We start from the raw sequence: 18184 nt of genomic DNA, 5'->3' as shown, positions 1-18184 counted from the left end.
ATAGAATTAACTGTCAGGTGAAATTTAGTATGAGCTGTTTATTTTTCTCCTGTATTCCGATGAGTTAACCTTTGTCTCCTTTCCAAGATGGCAATACTCAGTTCATTCAAAGAAACTTGACCAAAAGCAGGCAATAATAGCTTTTTTGTATAATTCATGCTGGAGTGTAAACATTTTTTTTTTTTATTACAAATGAGATTTTTAGTTCCCAAACATCACTTTTTAGCTACACAGAGACCAAGACCTTTGATATTTTGAAAAAGTATTTTTGTCCTCAGGATTATTATTTTTTATTCATTTATTTATTTCTTTTAAAAACAGACTTGACAGTACTTGAATAGGAGGGTTATTAGTTTTTAGTTAATGCTAGCAAATGTGGTTAGCAAGTTGCATCAATATGCAAAACAAAGACTTAATTACTTAATCCTACATAACAGGCTAATAAAATACTCAGAAAATTCTTGAATGGCCAAATTAGCCTACTTTCTACTCAAATCTTTTATATACCAGGGTATAAACATGCTAGTTTCAAAGCTAAAGTTAGTCATTTTAGCATGGGAGTCTGTGGGGTTGACCTGCTTTTGGAGAGAGCCTCGTGTGGCCAATGGAGGAACTGCAGTTTTCGGCACTTTTTCATGTTGGGTTCGTTTTTTTGATTTTACATCCCCAAAGGTTGTGGCTGGGTCCTAACCACCTGAATTTTATTTGAATAGAACTTTAATGAGCTTACCTAGCAAGTTACCAATTTATCTTTTACATAATTCTTTGTTAAATGACACGATGTAAAAATACTTGTTAGTTGGAAACTCAGCAAAGCTGCCAAGTCACCAAAATGAATTTGACATTTTAAAACAGACAACATGTTAGTTTGTCTCTTTGGAGACAGAAATCATATTCTGATCATATAATGATTGTGAAGAAAACTGGCCCATTTAATGGGTTAAACAGTTCACTTTCTGCAGTCATCATCTGCAGCTGCTCCAAAATGATTGCTTGTGCTACCATGTGGGAGATCTCAGTTAGATGCCTCATCTCTCAGCTCCATTAACAGACAAAAGGTACCAGGCATCAGAGGGAAGCGTATTTCTCAGGTGGCACAACGTGGCATCGTGTGATTTGTGGGTCTATAGATTAGTGGGGGCACTCTGTCTTGTTTTAAAGTGTATGTGGCTGTGCCCCGGAGGTCACGATTTTTCAGAAACAGGTCTGATAGTTCACATTTATGTGAAAGCCCCTGTATGGTTTAATGGCCTGGACATTTTTAAAATTGATCCCACCACAGAAAAGGCATCAGTTAGGTCCAACCCTTCCAATACAGATGCTGCACAGACCATGATAGGCTCCAACGGTGGTAATAAAATTTGTGGCATTGTGAAGAGCCAGACCGTGTAATCGCTTTTAATTACAGTGTAGAAAGAACTGCAATGAACTGGACCCCAAAAATGAGAACATTTCACTGTCTATGCCACCCGAAATGAAAATCCAAGAGGTCTCCTTTGATAATTTAAAGATTTACATAACTATACAGACAGCAGATTATGTAAAATGAATCCATGTATAATTAATTAATGTCCATTGCCCTGATTCTTTCTACCCACACCAGAGCTATCAAACAGTTTTGGGTACCTCTGTATTAGAAAGACAATGAATAAATGGATAAGAGAGAGGTGACACCTTATGAGAAAAGGCTGTGGATACATCAGGAGCCTGAAGCAGTAGGAGATGTCAGCATGGGCGTGTTTGCTCCCGCAGGTGTGTGCGAGACAGAGAGAGATGAGAGCATTTGTATTCAGCAGGCATCAGAGATCAGTGGGGAAGATATATGGCACTTGCACATGCGAAATGTAAAGCTTAGACAAAGGACCAAGATTTATCGAAAGTCCACCTCAAGAGAAAACAAATCAGATAAACTAATATGACAGTGAGGTGAAATGTGGTCATAACAACAGGAGAGATGACAGCTAAATATACCAAGATATAAGCTTTTTATATTATTTGATCCCAAAATTCATGGCTTTTTAAAAAAAAAATCACCATCACAATAATAATTTTGCAGGAGTTTTCTTACTTGTAATGAAAGCCAATGATTCCCACAGTTAATTGGTTGTGTATTTTACACTAATATTGTCTATCAATCAAATTCAGTTCAATTCAGTTTTATTTCTACAGCACCAAATCACGACAATCGTCATCTCAAGACCCAACAATAATAGAGAGATGACCCCAACAATTAGACAACCACTATGTGCAAGCACTGGAGACAGTGGGAAGGAAAAACTACTGTTTAACAGGAAGAAACCAGCAGCAGAGCCAGGGTCAGGGAGCCACCATTTGCAGTGAATGGTAGGGGGTGAGGGGAGGGAGATAGGAGAAAAAACAGTCTGTGGAAGAGAAACAGAGATTAATAATAACTAATGATTAAATGCAGACTGGTATGTAAACGCAAACAAAAAAACTAAACAAAATGTCAAGAAGAACGCTGCAAAGCATTATGGGAAGCTCCCAGCAGCCTAGGTCTTTTGCAGCCTAACTAAACGAGCGTTCAGGGTCACCAGATCCAGCCCTAACTTTATAAATAGGAACATTTTAAACCTAATCTTAAAAGTAAAGAGTAGGTCTGTCTCCTGAATCCAAACTGGGAGCTGGTTCCTACAAAGAGGGGCACGAAAGCTGAAGGCTCTGCTTTAAAATATCCAAAGAGCCGCAAATAAATGTGGTTTACTTGTGATACGGTGCTACGGGGTCTTTAAAATAAAATGAGGCTGATTATTCAAGATCTTGTTTGTGAGGGGAAGACTTTTAAATTCAATTCTGGATTTAACAGTAAGCCAGTATGTGAGAAATATGGTCTCAGTACTCTGACAAGAGCATTTTGGAACAACTGAATGTTTTCGGGGAGTTTTGTTATCTATCATGCACAAAAACTGGTTTCTCATTATCATTAAACTCAGGTACTTCATCATTATTTGCAGAGCTGCCATCATCTAAAGCTTCCAATATCAAGAGAAATGCTGTTCTACACGAAAACTGACAGCCAGCTGCTGCACCATCATGTTACTGTGACAATACCTTAATTAAAAACAAGACTTCAGTATTATGCCTAAAATCAAATGGCAAAACCCCCCAGCATAACCCACTGGCATCTAGCATTCTGCTGTACAGTATACCTTTTTCAGATCGCACTTGGACTCCAATGTATATAAAAAATATTCCAACTCCTAAGAAGCTGACCCCGTCCACGCTGCCTAACCTCAAAAGGGGAGAAAGCACACTGGTTTGATTAGCCTCACTCAAGTCTTTAAAGTCCCCTGGAAATGTCAGCAAAATTATCAAAAGCTCTCGTCTCCTTCATAAAGCCTTGATCAAAGGCATTCTCGACATACTGCGCCCTCTATGTTGTTAGCTCACGGGCAAAATGTCTACATCTGCACAACATTATTGGTTTTATGGGAGTTTTATAAGTGGAGACAAACCAAAACCAGGAGAGACAAGTGACATTTCCCCCTCTTAGCTGCACCCTCAGCCCACCAACTCTCTGCTGCATTCACAGATTTGTCACATGTACTCTGTGTGATATCACCCTTGTTTTACAAGGAATTCCACTCTTAGCTCCAGTTGCCTCCCACATATTACATTACATTACTTGTTGAGCATTTTGGCTTGTAGGGTTGTGTATCCCCCCCCCCCCCCCCCCCCCCTTCCTGATTTCTTAGGGTTTCTTTTGCATATTTGTCACATATGTTTCAGATCATTGAACAAATTGTAATATTAGCCTAAAGTAAGTAGAATTGATTAAAAATACAGTTTTTAAAGGATAATTATATTTATTAAGGGAAAAAAGTTATTCACACCTACCTAATAACTGCAATCAAGTGTTTGCATTGACTGGCAATGAGACTTTTACGTCGCTGATGGGCAGACATTCTCTGTCATGATTTAATGGTAGAGAGCAGAATTCATGGTGCCATAAATTACAGTGTGTCGTCCAGGTCCTGACGCAGGAAAGCAGCCCAGACCATCACGCTACCACCACCATGTTTGACTGTTGGTATGATGCTCTTTTTATTACATGCTGTTTAGCTTTATGTCAGATGTAACGGGACTCAAACCTTCCAAAAAGTCCAAACAATATTTTCCCAAAAGTCTTGGGGATGATCAAGACCTTTTTTGGTAAATGTGAAACAAGTCTTCGTTTGTGTTGGTCAGTGGTTTTCACCTTGGAACTCTTTCACGGATGCCATTTTTGCCTAGTCTCTTTCTTATTGTTGACAACTGAGCTTAAGTGAGGCAAGTGAGGTCTGCAGTTCTTTAGATGTTGCTCTGGGTTCTTTTGTGACCTCCTGGATGAGTCGTCGATGCTCTCTTGGAGGGATTTTAGTAGGCTGGCCACTCCTTTGGAGGTTCATCCTTGTTCCAAGTTTTCTCCATCTATGGATCATGGTTCTAACCATAGTTCACTGAAGACCCAAAGCCTTAGGAATGTTTTTGTAACCCTTTCCAGACTGACAGGCATCAAATACTTCGTTAACTTTAGTGGCTTCTTTAGATATGCTGTGTGAAATCTTTTAGTCTTTTAGGTCTGTCAGTAATAATAATAAGGTCCCCCCCCCCCCCCCACACACACACACACAAAAAGCACTGGGGTTAACACAGTTAATTCATGATTTCACAAGGGGGCAATTACCTTTATACAAAGGGCCAGGTATGTTTGGAAAGCTTTCTCCCTTAATAAATGAAATCATCATTTACAAACTGCAGTTTGTATTTACTAATTTGGTTGCTGATCTGCAACATGTAAGGCATGTGAAGACTAAGAAATCAAGTAAGGAGGCAGATACTTTTTTCATAACGCCATAGATGACCAAAACACTTAGTCTAACATGAATGATGTGCAGTAATTGTAGGGAATTATGTAGGGAATCCAGTGCATGAATCAAAATGAATACATACCTGCACATCATACACAAACCATTATCATAATGCATGTATGCAAATCAATGACGGATTTCTCTTGTATTTGGGTTTTTCAAAATATTTTATTTATACCAAGCTTGACTTTTTTCCCCAAATCAAACTGCATTTCTTTATAATTAAACTTCATTCATCCTACATTTTCGTGCTGCTTCACACACATGCAAAAACTGTTACCGGTATTCTTTCTTATGGGCATACTTGCATCACAACCTTTTCTTATAATTCTTGTCACATGATGCCAACCTTCGGCCTCACATGTGATGGTCTGTGTCAGGCGGTGTTGGTGAGAATAAGACAAAAGTGTGATTTATGAATTAAATTACCTCCCATACACACAATCTCATTGAAGTGACATAATGCCGTGTGCTTTGGTGTCTTCACGTGTAACCTCAGTTTTATATTTTGACTGACACACAGACACACACTTCAACCCCACGTGCTTACCCCTCAGCTCCACCCACCCCGCTCATGGCAGCCTGCACACACCTCAGGCCATCACCAAATCAAAGAAATGTTGCTGTCAACACCCGCTTCCTCAAAATCCCACCAACAGCACCACGGTAACACAAAATAACCCCAAAATAAAGTTCTTTTTAACTCTATATCAGCAAGCCTCTCCCCAGCATGCATGAAGACTTTTCAATATTTGTGCAGATAAATGCACACTCACAGATGCTGACACAATCACACCTCCTCCTTCTGTACCCATCCCCCTCATGGGCCCACCTCTCATAGATGTGGGCAGTGTTACCATTTGGCTCACCATGCTGCAGCCTCATCATGTCTGCTGCTGTTTTCCAAACCACAGCACAGAGGAATAACAGTAGGGAGGTAAGCTGTGGAGGAGCTCCAGAGATCACATAAAGATTCCCCACAGTGATGCCAACAAAGAGAAAGAAAACTCCGACCTGTAATGCTCTTATCACTGTGCGGCACACTGCAGTAAGATAAGAGCATTTTCAGACGCTGTAGTGGAAAATCGATTGTCATCAGGGTGCTTGAGTGAAATTTGAAAGCATTTATTTCCGATATGCTTTGACTCTGATCATACTATTTACCCATTACATCACATCCCAAAACCACACCTAAGCAGATGCGAGAAGAAGCAGAGAGTGGTGGTCGGTTTTTTGGTCAAGCTTAAAAATGAAAGAATCAAACAGTAGGTTCCAGATTATTGTGATGTTAATGAAAATTAATGAGAATAATACAGATGAGGAAAGAATAATTAGATCTGCTATGAATTTTAAAAATAAATTTCCAGGGGCTTTTCCTATTGTCCTAGTTTTATTTTGGAGGCTTACATTATTTTACTTTGTATGCAAAAATAAAATAATTTCTCAAAAAACAAAAGTACCAGGTCAAAATGATTAGCCCCCAGATGCTTAAAGTCAGCTGGGTACCCTTTTGCTGGATATCAGCCTGCAGTGTCCCGAGAAATCCCAGTCCATTCTTCTAGGACGAATCTTTCAAGCTCCCACAGATTCGATGGTTTTCTGACATGAACCTTGTCAGTGAGATTGAGGTCTGTGCTCTGTGCAGACCGGTCAATAGCAACGTAAGTTTCGGGTTGTTGTCATACTGGAAGCATTACCAGTTTGGTGGTGGGTCAGTGATGGTGATGGTGCCTAAATGATAGGCAATGGCACTCTAACTTGCACTACATGCTGGTGCTGTGGGTCTTGGGTTTGTCCTAGTGCACAACAATGGTTGGCCTGATACAGCGAGAGTATGTAGGCAGTTCATAAAAGATGAAGATCGATACCTTTCACTGACTGACTGCCTTAAATCCAACAGAACACCTCTAGGACATTGTGTTTTGTTCCATCCAATGCCGGCAGGTTACACCACAGATGGTCCAGGAGTTTGGTGATGCTCTGGTCCAGATCTGGGAGGAGACACCATCCGCTGGCTCAGGTCAGTTGTCAGGCATGCATACAAACACGTGGGAACCTCACAAATTACTGAGTACCATTTTCAGTTTGTGCAATGAAATTCTGGCAAAATATTCTTTTCACTTTTGGTTTTTTGGGTGTCTTGGAATTCATCTCTCTGTAGGCTCTTCATTTCCATTAAACAATATGGCATCCTTTTATTCCTACACATTCTAAATCAGCAGAGATATCCATCATGATTTTTCCCCACTGAGATATGTGACACAGTGTATTTAGACCTGTTTCTTTATGCTGTATGTTAAAGACAAACATTTTCACAGTTTTCTAGGGCAAATAATTATTTATAATCACTTCATGAAATGCATAAAAATGGCCACTAAAAGTATAAAATAATTATGTCGAGCGATAGCTCAAAAGAGTTCAGCATTCTCTAATTTTATCATTTACACTATTTTATTTTATTTGCAGTACCTGCTTTTAAACAAATAGGGCAAAACAATGAGTATACACTGTGTAGGTAAATAGATCTTCCCATATTCAAAGTGTGTCTAGTGTGGTTTTGACATTAAGTAGAGAGTTTACTTTAGAATATCGCTGCCCTGTGGAGGCTCTCAAACCAGCTGGCAGCATGTTTGGCATTTTCATATAGGACTGCTGGAGAGTTAGAACATATATGGGCCAGAGAGATGGCCTGGTTGTTAGCTATATATAGCCAGTTGAAAAAAATGACGTGAAGGCCTTTTGTGGAGTTGCAGGCAAATTTTCATTCAAAGATGCTGCCCAATTTGTCACTGTTACATTGTGTTAACTCTCTAAATCAAATGCGTCAGAAAAAAGGATGATCTTACAAGCTAACTAAAGGTTAAAGAGACAGAAAGCACAGTAAAGAAATATCTGCTTCCCCTACACACCTTAGTAAGAAGTCATTCAGGATCAGATTTCATGCATCTTTTTTCAGCTGGGGCATTGCATACAAACTAAGTTTATCAAACCTTTGTGCAGTTAAACTTTAGCTAGCTGCATCCACACACAGTTTCAGGTTGGAGTTGTGACTAAGCAATATATTTACAGTACAACCAAACTACACGCATTTCAATAAAAATACGCATATATAGATATTAAAAAGAGTCAAGGAAATTTAATTGAAGCCTTAATAAAATAGAAAAGTAATCGCACTTTAGCATGTCAACAATTTTATTATTGATAGCTATACCACTTTAATGCTAACTTAAAACTAGCTTTAAAAACCTAAGCAAGTAGACTTTTTGTAACTGATTCAAATACAGCATATTCTTCTGAACATCCAGATAGCTGTAGCAAAGTCACTAGACAGGGTCACAGAGGTCAGATGATTATAGACAAAATTAAAACCTTATTTTATTCGTTAGTTAGTATTTTGCTAGTTGTAGTAAAGACTTCTAAAACCATTCAGAGAAAACAATAGTTCAATAAGTCAGACAGAATAAAATTATATATTATGTGGGACCTCTAAATAGTAAAATCCTAATATATTTAAATTGACTGTCTTTGTGCTGAGATTTCAATCTGTGCTGCTTTGGAATATAAGATGATGCCTCGGGTCATACATTTGAAATTGCAATCAACTGCTGTCTGTACTTAACAGCTGAGGACCTCCCAAACAGCAGCCCGAGGGCACAGTATGTTACCTCAAAGCCTTGTAAAAGCATATCAAAAACCCCACTCATCATTAAATCAATGGTGGTTATTTAACATTTAATGTGACAATTATCTTTGTCATATTATCTTTCTCATGTATTTGAAAGAGGAAATTGAAATCCTGACATTAAAGTTATTGCCGCACATATGGAGCTTCTCATTTATCATTCCCGTTAAAGCTGGATGACACCGGCGGCTGTTTCCTAGCTGTCGCCCTCATCTTCACCTCACACATCATACGCACACGCACCCAAACACATGCCACCTCAGCTCTGTATTGGGCCTGTGATGTGATTTGAGTCATCAGAGTGGCTGCGGTGGGTCTTGCCTGATTAAAATAAAAAAAAGCCACATCCGTGCAGAGCAGCCACACATTTCCAGGGATCATGAGGAATTACAGCAGGCGCTGGTTTGGAAGCCCTACTGGCTGCAACATACAGTGAGAACTTGTCATTGGTGAAAACAGTTTGTTACTGTTACTGTTTTTCAAAGACTAGAACTAAATAGAGAAAAAATGACATCAAAAATACTGGATTTTGGAGTCACTCCCCCAGTTTTTGTTAAAATTGACAATGATAATTGATTAAAAATGTAAGAAAATGGACAATGACAATGACTCAGTTGTAGTTGAGTGCCCTACATGGGCTGCAGACAGTACTGAGGATTGTAAACAATGAAGTCTTTCTCCCAGAAAAAGTTCTCCATTAACTCATCAGCTCACAGTATTTAAGAACCAGCTTGAGCTGCCCCTCTCCACCAGACAGTTGCCATTGTTATGGTGGTAATTAGGCCTCCCATGTCTCTAACTAGTTCCTATGTTTTCCACTCAATCACTCTGCAGTTACCTGCCTGAAGTTTGAGTGACTGCCTTTTTCCCTTGAATTCCTGTCGCCTTGAGGAGTTTAACAGACACTTAGACACAGACACATAGTTTCTTCCACTTCCACTACCACCTAAACCTTCCAGTCAGTCGCTGAACCTGTGTAGGAAAATACTTGCCTTTTACCCGCCTGCCTGCCCACTCTCTCTGAAATCCCGTCTGCCTGCCAGCTGCCTATCTGAATCACCTCTTCAAGATACAAACAAGTAAGATGAGTAAATTCTCAGAATCAAATCATAAGTACTGCAAGATCTTGTGAAACTCACCCTGATCACTTTGAGTTTTATGTGGTTAAGCATGATGACACCTATCATATCTCTGCACAGTGTGATGTGTTCTCAAAACACTGGACAAGTTGAGGCCAAAAAAGACGTGACAGGTGTATCTACAGTGGACGAACAGTATCCAAGAAATAGGATAGAATCCAGCAAAGAGCTGGCACAGGACCTGAGGGATGCATCTGGACCTTCAGCTGATCCATCGACTGATGAAAGAATGACTATCAAGAAGCCATTCTTAAGGAAGGGAGAAAGGAGAACAGTCTAAAGTTTGCCAGAATACACAAGAACTGGACTAAACATCAGTAGTAGCATGTAGGGAGGAGGTTTAGGAGATGGGGTGGATGTGTTAGACAGATAACAACCCTTTAAATTCAATGGTTATTATAAATTCCATGTACAAATTTACAGTCCGTACAGTCAATTCAATTCAATTTTATTTATACAGCGCCAAATCACAACAACAGTCACCTCAAGGAGCTTTATATTGTAAGGTAGATCCTACAATAATACATACAGGGAAAAACCCAACAATCATATGACCCCCTGTGAGCAAGCACTTTGGCGACAGTGGGAAGGAAAAACTCCCTTTTAACAGGAAGAAACCTCTGACAAAACCAGGCTCAGGGAGGGGCGGCCATCTGCTGCGACCGGTTGGAGTGAGAGAAGGAAGACAGGATAAAGACATGCTGTGGAAGAGAGACAGAGGTTAATAACAGATATGATTTGATGCAGAGAGTCTATTATCACATGTTGAGTGAGGGTTTGAAAAGGTTTGTTGGCTTTTCCCCAGTATGACCTTATTTCTTCTACCATCTTTATTAGTGTTTAATTCTTGCATACATTTCATTTATGGTTTCTGAGTTATCTCTTTGTCTCTTATAACATCTCTGCTCAAACACAAATCTTCTTCTTTGTGGCTACTAAAATAGAGTTAACAAATGTGCATTGGGTAAGCATATTAATCATAAAAGTTCACTTTAAATCAGGTAACGTGCACTGAAAAAAATGCAATAGGGTGGTTGTTGAATCTGCATAGAATTACTTCATATATCCAGCATGACTAATTTAAATTTCACATCTAAACATATTTTTGTCTTTTAATTTTCACATATTCTTTAAGAATATTCATTCTTTAAGAACAAATCATGTTGAAAAGAAACAAGTTAGTCGTGTTTTACCCTCAAGCTCCGCCCCCTGGAAAGGAAAAATCGGCTGCACTGTCCGCCATTTTTGTCTCTCGCTTTGGAAAATCTACCATCTGGAGTTTTACACTTGAAGGTAAATAAGATTTTAAAGCTAACACACCAGTGAGAAAGAGTGTAGACCCTTTATATATGTGGACTTTTACTGGGGTATTGTTATTTTACAGGTATGTGGGCTATTTATCGAAAACCATGAAAGGCCAATGTTAGGCTCCAGTTAGCTAATGGTAACCGAAATTATGCGATAAGCAAATTAGTAATTAACATATATAATGTGAGTTAATATTGTTTGTATATTCTTTCATTCTAAATTAACAGACTATTACAAACTTGCATCGGTGTCTGTAGTAAGTGGTGGTACCTGCAGTGTCTTAACCATTAAACAAGCTAATGTAGGGCCGGGATATGACTAGTTTGTTGAAACATGTCTGCTGCCAATGTGACTGCTCACACACGGTAACATTACCAGCACATAGCCACAGCCGCTATAAACATGCTGAAAGGTCAATCTAGCTTCTGTAGTCAGCAGCTGGAAGACTCAACACAGACCCAAGATTCAGTGTAACGGTTATCTAAATGTTGTGTGTCCTGTTTGTAAGCCCAGAAAAAGAAATTAAATAAAATGACGACCTTGAGCTTCAAGCTAATGTAAGCGTAATGCTATAGCATAAAGCGACTAATGCAATGATGAGGTTGTTAAATTAGTAAAAATACAGTAAATATATCCAACATGAATCATTTATATTTTTGGTCTAAACATAATTAAGTCTCACGCCTTTCACTTGTTTTAGAAGGATGTTCAGTCTTTTTAAACCAGTCATATCAAAATAACAGAAAATACTTATGTTTTCTGTTGAAACCCCCCGGTGTGTTCTGCGAGGGAAAATTCACTGTGGCAGTCCGCCATTTTTTGTCTTTGCTTCGTTTACGTTTGGTGCTGAGCTTTACTTTGTCGAGGTAAACTGAAAACTACATGTTTGAGAGGAAACGAAGAGAACATCCATTAGATGGGGAAGTTTTTCTCATGAATTGCTGTTGAGCAACATAATGGAAAAAAACAAGTAATTCCTTAAGTTAACTAACGATAATGCTAGCTTAAGCTGCAGGACAATATTATGTGCATTAGCTTTTTTTCAGTGTGTCCCCAGTCACATTCGCTTGTTTTTTCTCAGTGAATACAGACTAACAAACTTGTGTCCATTTAGTTAACTGGTTGTACCTAAAATGTTTTAGTTAAACAGTTAAATAAGCTAGTTTGCCATGGAGTGGGCTCTGTGTGTGTGTTTGGGGGTGGGGGTGGGGGGGTGAAGATTTGCATATGTTATGTCACATTCTGTAAGGTAAATTTTCTGGAAAGGTCAAATTAACAAATTTAACTAAGTATTAATGAAAGACCTTGATGTGTATATGACAATAATAGATGTAGTTTCTGGGTCATTTGGCAGAACTGCAAAATGGCCAGAAGGAGGCAACTGCTGTGGTTGCAAACAGGCTTTGGGTGGTATGGAAGTAAGGGCAACTATGGAGCTGCTCAGCAACATGGGACCCATAGCTAATAAATAGTAATATGACAAAAAATAACAACTTTGTGTGGATGTAACCTTGTGAGATTTGAGATTTTGACAGCATTTTTATGTGACAACTTCTCTTTTTAGATAAATGCAGAGTTTAAGCGCATTACCACCATGCCACTGCAGTCCAGATTACTCTCGCAGATAGATGTGCTATCTGACAAACTAATAAAGGTCTTCAAAAGGCGAGGAGGACAAATAGAAGGAAGACTGCAGAACATTCTGGAGCCCACGGCCCAGGTAAGAAAAAAAATTAATTTGTGTATACACTTTAGGGAAAATAATAATTTTAACAAAATGCTGCTTGTCAATCTATGCCAGGAGTATGTTGAAAATCACCTGGGATTTTCACAATTTAGCATGGGTGCGTTTTTGTTTTGTTTTTTCTTTTACCTGCATTAGAACTATGTGTGGAGTTCATAGTTGAACACCTCTCTATGCTCTGACAGTATTCTGCTTCTTTGCATGGAGATTTCACTTCATGCATTACCTTTTTAAGCATTCTGAGGACTCAAATCACATGCTGTAATGAATCCATTTTTGTTCACCTAATGTGTTAATGTTAACATTTTTTGGAATAGTGACACAGATTAAAATAAGATTTGGTATAATGTTCTTTGACCAGTGTTCTGTTTAATTAAATTTTGGAATTCTGCATTTTCTAGGCCACAGATGAAGCCATTATCCAACGATCTAATAAGGAAACAACCATGAGAATTTACATCATAAAGTCAAGAGATGCCAATGGCAGCCCTGAGGACATCGGGATAGTCCTTGAAGGCCAGAGAGTCTGGCAGGATTTGGATAACTATACCCTAGCAGCTACAATGCTGTTTGGACTAATGTACACTTTGAACCTCACCTACCCACTGGAAAAGTATACCTTCGAGGTATTATAGAAACTGGTTATGGAGCTCAAAAGGAACAGCCTTTCAAAGAAGGCCCAGGTTTTCAGGACCAGACTGTACGATTGAACAGTTTTCCAGTTATGATGTGGGAACAACATGTTTACCTCTTCGAATATGTACCATCCTTTCTTTTAAGCCAGCACTGGTAAAGTTGCAGTACATAGTGAAACTTATTTTTCTGGCACTTTTCAACTTGGGGCCTTTATTACTGCAGTTTTCACTTTTCAAGCCATGGCTCTTTTAAAAAAAAAATTCTAACTTTGAATTTCCATTTTTCTCAATGGAAATGGTGCCTTGCACCAATTTCACCAGTTTGCAATTTTTTTCCCAAGGTGCACCACTACAAACAGATTGCATCGTCTAGTATTAGTGATTGTGATGTTTAGTGATAGAAGCAAGCCAATACTAATCAGTTTAGGTCTCTTGGTTTTGTGCTTGTGGGTTATAATGTTATTTTAAGTCTCTTCTTTGTGTCTTTTTAATAATTACACCCCTGTTGCTATATTACCTTATGGCTCTTACATTTAAAAAACTATTTTTTACATAAGCGCGATGTCATAAGGCCCCACAATGTTGAATTCAGGTTACAGCAGATAACTTTGTGGAATGTTTTTCAAGAGATGCATTGTACAAATATGACTCATGTATATTTTGGAAGCCTGAATTGAAAGTCCATTGTTACAACTGTCATTGTTCAAAAATGTTTTGCTTATTTCTTTGATTGAGAGAAAGTGTACAGTACATACAGTAAGATCAGCCTTAATTTAGTTTTATTTATTGAACACTCAATTATATATTAGATTATATATTATATATTAGAAATTTGTTATAAAATAAAATAAGTTTACCATAAAATAATCTTGTCAATATAACACATAGTAGTCCAATACAATTAACACAAAAAGTTTATGTCTGATAAACAAGTGGTTTCTATAAATATTTGACCGGAATGAAAAACATAACAACAACATAAAAAAGTCATGTTCGTGTTACCAGAAAAATGTGTGCAGGTATAACATAAAAAAACTATGGTTAACCAAACATAACTTAATTTCGTGCAACCGCTTACAATAATTTTTTCATGTTTATCCCACTGATTATTTTTTTCAGTGTGGGATTAAAAAAGTAAATGTAGCATTTTAATGACTTTTTACTGTCATCATAATGAGTACTCGCAGACTTCCTTTGTTCTTGTCATGTAGCTGACAGATATGATTATTTTTCCATCATGAGCTTTATGCTAATAAAGACATCATTTTATGCGCCATTAACCTCCACACACGCATATATTCAGCCACACACATGCTCAAACTTCCCTGAAAAACCAGGTCATCCTAGAAACAATTCATCCTTCTGTCAGTTAAACACACACACAGACACAGAGAGTGCACACGCTGCCTCGTGGCAAGTGTGCGTATCCATGCCTGAACAGACCTAATGACTGATGGGAGACAGTTGACAGAGTTCCTGTACTCGGTCTAACATATTACTGCCATAGTGTGTATGCCGTGCCCTCTTTGCCCTACAGTACATTCATCAGAAGATATTAAGCTAATGGTTTACTAACAGAAAATGTCATGTGTTAGTAAGCCAAGCAGGGAGGAAAGGGAGACGACGCTTGTTAGGATTCATTAGGGGTTCCAAGTTACCACCGTTTCATGCACCAGAAACCCCAGAATGTAAGGCTGGCTCTATTTTTTGTCATTTGTTGGATTTTGCATGTAGTGTTAGTCTGGCCTGCTGGCAGTTTACCTTTAGCTCTAGGTCCTCCTTACTAATGTTTTATAACAGTAAGAGATGGCAGGTGACTCACAGTATGTGGTAAAACTGTACACTCCCATCAAAGGCTTAAAAACAGACTGAGCCCACATAAGTTACAACTACTGGTACAGGAGATTAAAGGATCTCCAACAGTAGAGTAACAGGTAAAACAACTTGTTCATTCCTCCTTAATGGACAGAGTGAACTCTGAAGGTTCCTGGAAACAGGAGGGGAAAATTTCTCAAGAGATTTTTTATACTAAAAGGAATTTTGGAAATCTTCCCAGAAGTGTTCGGTGAATGTCTCCATTCTTCTAAGCAATACATGAAGTAATGTAGAGTACAGTGATATCATCAATGTTCTTGATACAGCAATATACATATTTGACTGATGAATTAGAAGTGGCACTGACGTCACAGAAACAACAGCAACATTATGGAAAACCCGCAGCTAGAAAGAGTCACGAGAGTGGTTCTCAAACTCCATGAATCCATACATTCAATCACATTGATCCCTCTTTTGCTACTTGCTACATAAATAATATTCATGTTGGTTTCACTCCATTTTATGTTCACTACTTTTCTAGCTAGCTAGCTGACAGAACTGGTCTCTCTCAGAATACACATGAGGAACCTGCGCTGTGGTTTTTAATATGAAATTATCTCTGTTATTACTGTAAACTACAATGTTGTAAGTTGACACCCAAAGCAACAGTATGTAAACTTCAGCTTAGTGAAAGATAAAGGTAAATAATGACACCACTAAGGCGGAATTACAGTAACTCCAGTGATTACAAGGGATGATTATTGCTTTAAGCATTTGCTTTTTTCACAGGATTTGCAAAAAAGAAAAGAAATCTGTGTTCACACAAACACATAGACACACGTCGCATGTTGGGTCACTCACAAGCTCGGCTAGTGTGAAATAACATCTGTCCTGGTCCTAAAAATGGAGCCCTTTTAGGCTGTGACCGCCTGCTGTGAGCCTGAGATCAAGGCTGAGAATCTATCGTCTCGTGTTCAACAAATTGTATTTTATCTTTTCCGAGACCCTTTGAAGCAGGTGATTTAAAGGTTATGTCAAATTTATGTTCGTTTTTGTCTAAGAATGTATGTGATTAAACCTCTGACTGCTAGCAGTAAGAATGTCCTCTTTATGGATACCGTGACCCACGATGCATGCACGTTTTTTTTTCCAATAAAGGAGAAATAAAGTCTATCGCTATTTCTCCCTGAGTTGTTCTGAATCTGCCCTTAATTCCCCAGTCACAATGACTAACCATCGAGGAAACCCCTCTCAAGCTGAAACAACCAAGCGTACGCTGCCGCTGCCCTAGCAGTAAATGTCAGCGGCCCCGCTGATTGAATGCACGTCGACAGAGATAACTGTGGGGCAGTCGGGGCAGAGGGGGAAGAGACCCAGTGACCTAGACTACTCACACACCTCTAGCACTGCTGGCCTGCCAGCTAAAACCAAGTCATTTCAGACCTGGATCCAATTCTATTCTGTTACTCACTGTTGATCTGTTAATTTGCAACCTGTTTTTATCAAGCGGTTCCCTGCGATTGCTCAACATTTCTGGAAGTCATTGCAGCCTTTTGGGAAATTCCTCTTATTCAGGGTTCTGAGAAGTTTTTCCCAGCAGTGATATCCAGCACTGGTGTGTGACCCAGACCTAAACTGTGCTGGATATCACCAATAGTGATGGCTTCTTGGTGGAAATGGGTTTAATCAGTGGAAAATACAGTTTTGGTGCTCTGAGGTATTTTCTCTATGAAGGTAAACATGTTCTGACCTAGTTATGCAGTGAATGAAGGTCAGGTATCTAAAACATTAAGCACTCATGTGTATTAATTATAATAATTCTCATCATTATTTGCAATAAAAAACCCTATTTAGCCAGTATTCAGACGTAATACATCACAGCTACAGCTGCATTCACAGAAATCCGTTTTCTGTAAAACGTTTTATCCTAATGTTACAGCCAGTGCAGATACTTAAGTAGCACAGATATTCCCAAAGGAAAAACAGAAGGCAGTGTCTGAGCTTATTAATAAAGGTTGCCTCGACCTCATCACTGAGGCACATCATGCTCATCATGCTAAGCTACCAGTGTTGTTTAATTATGGATTTTCTTTTTTCTGTTATGATTAAAAATGTAAATGAAAGTTTAAACATGGAAAGGTTGTGGAAAATTAGCTGTGAGCAGCCCCTGTGGAAATACACGAGATCCGCTTGATGCTGACAGCACCATGTGACCAGAAACAGGTGGTACCCTCATTTCTATTCTGAGAAGCATGTACAGTATTTAGGCAACTGTACTTGTCTACCAGCCCAGTTTGCTGCACTGCGTGCATGCTTCGGGTCTGTATCGTCATTTACGTCCAGCCAGCCAGTGTCATGTTTAGTGTTATTCACAGAGAATGACTCGAAACGAAACATGTTGAGTTTCTCGACCATGGTATGACTCTTTCCATTACCTGGAAGCGCTCGGGCACTTTTATTCTCCATCTCTGCGGTGTGTTGTGGCACTACTGTACAGGAAATGTAGGACAATACAAAGAGATTTTAAAATGATCACAGCAGCCCCTGAAGGCATCCACTGTTACAGGCTGATGCTGTCTCGTATATCAGTTTACCTTTAAGATGTTTCTGCATGATGTCACCCTGCACGGCCTCACTTTAGCCCAAATGTGTGGCTGCACCCAAGTGAGACTGGCAAAGCTTCAGGCTGCAGCAGAGAGCAGCGCACACAAGCACAGACGAGACAGCCTCGCTAAAGCTGGAGAAGGGCACCAGGGCGCAGTGTGTAAACAACTCAGTTAATGTGGTTTTGCTCGCCATCTCCTCTGACGCGTCTCCACTGCAATCTCTAAAAGGCTGGGTTTATTTACTGATGTAGAGCTGATAAAGCTCAGATGAGGGGAAAGTGACGAGGTAGGGAGTCACCACAGAAACAACGGTGTTTTTTGCAACCTAGGCAGGTAAAGCCTCCATTATCTTCAAATTCTGACAGAATTTGAATGAGGTCAAATGCA

At 39.1% G+C, this 18184-nt stretch overlaps 1 protein-coding gene across 1 annotated transcript; it reads left to right on the top strand.

Moving 5' to 3' along the window:
- Nucleotides 1-10888: 10888 nt before the first annotated feature.
- Nucleotides 10889-16315, top strand: LOC146642468 (uncharacterized). The gene is made up of 3 exons (XM_085397611.1): nt 10889-10982; nt 12562-12717; nt 13143-16315. Exons 2-3 carry the CDS (start codon nt 12592-12594, stop codon nt 13374-13376), a joined length of 360 nt encoding a protein of 119 aa, XP_085253737.1. The 5' UTR covers nt 10889-10982; nt 12562-12591; the 3' UTR covers nt 13377-16315.
- Nucleotides 16316-18184: the final 1869 nt, after the last annotated feature.

Source organism: Rhamphochromis longiceps, linkage group LG23 (genome assembly GCF_057381845.1).
Source record: "Rhamphochromis longiceps isolate RC_006_pf linkage group LG23, R_longiceps_female_GT1.1, whole genome shotgun sequence".
NCBI classification, from domain to species: Eukaryota; Metazoa; Chordata; class Actinopteri; order Cichliformes; family Cichlidae; genus Rhamphochromis; species Rhamphochromis longiceps.
The sequence above is the reverse complement of the archived record's forward strand: the minus strand, read 5'-3'. Positions and strand labels throughout refer to the sequence as shown.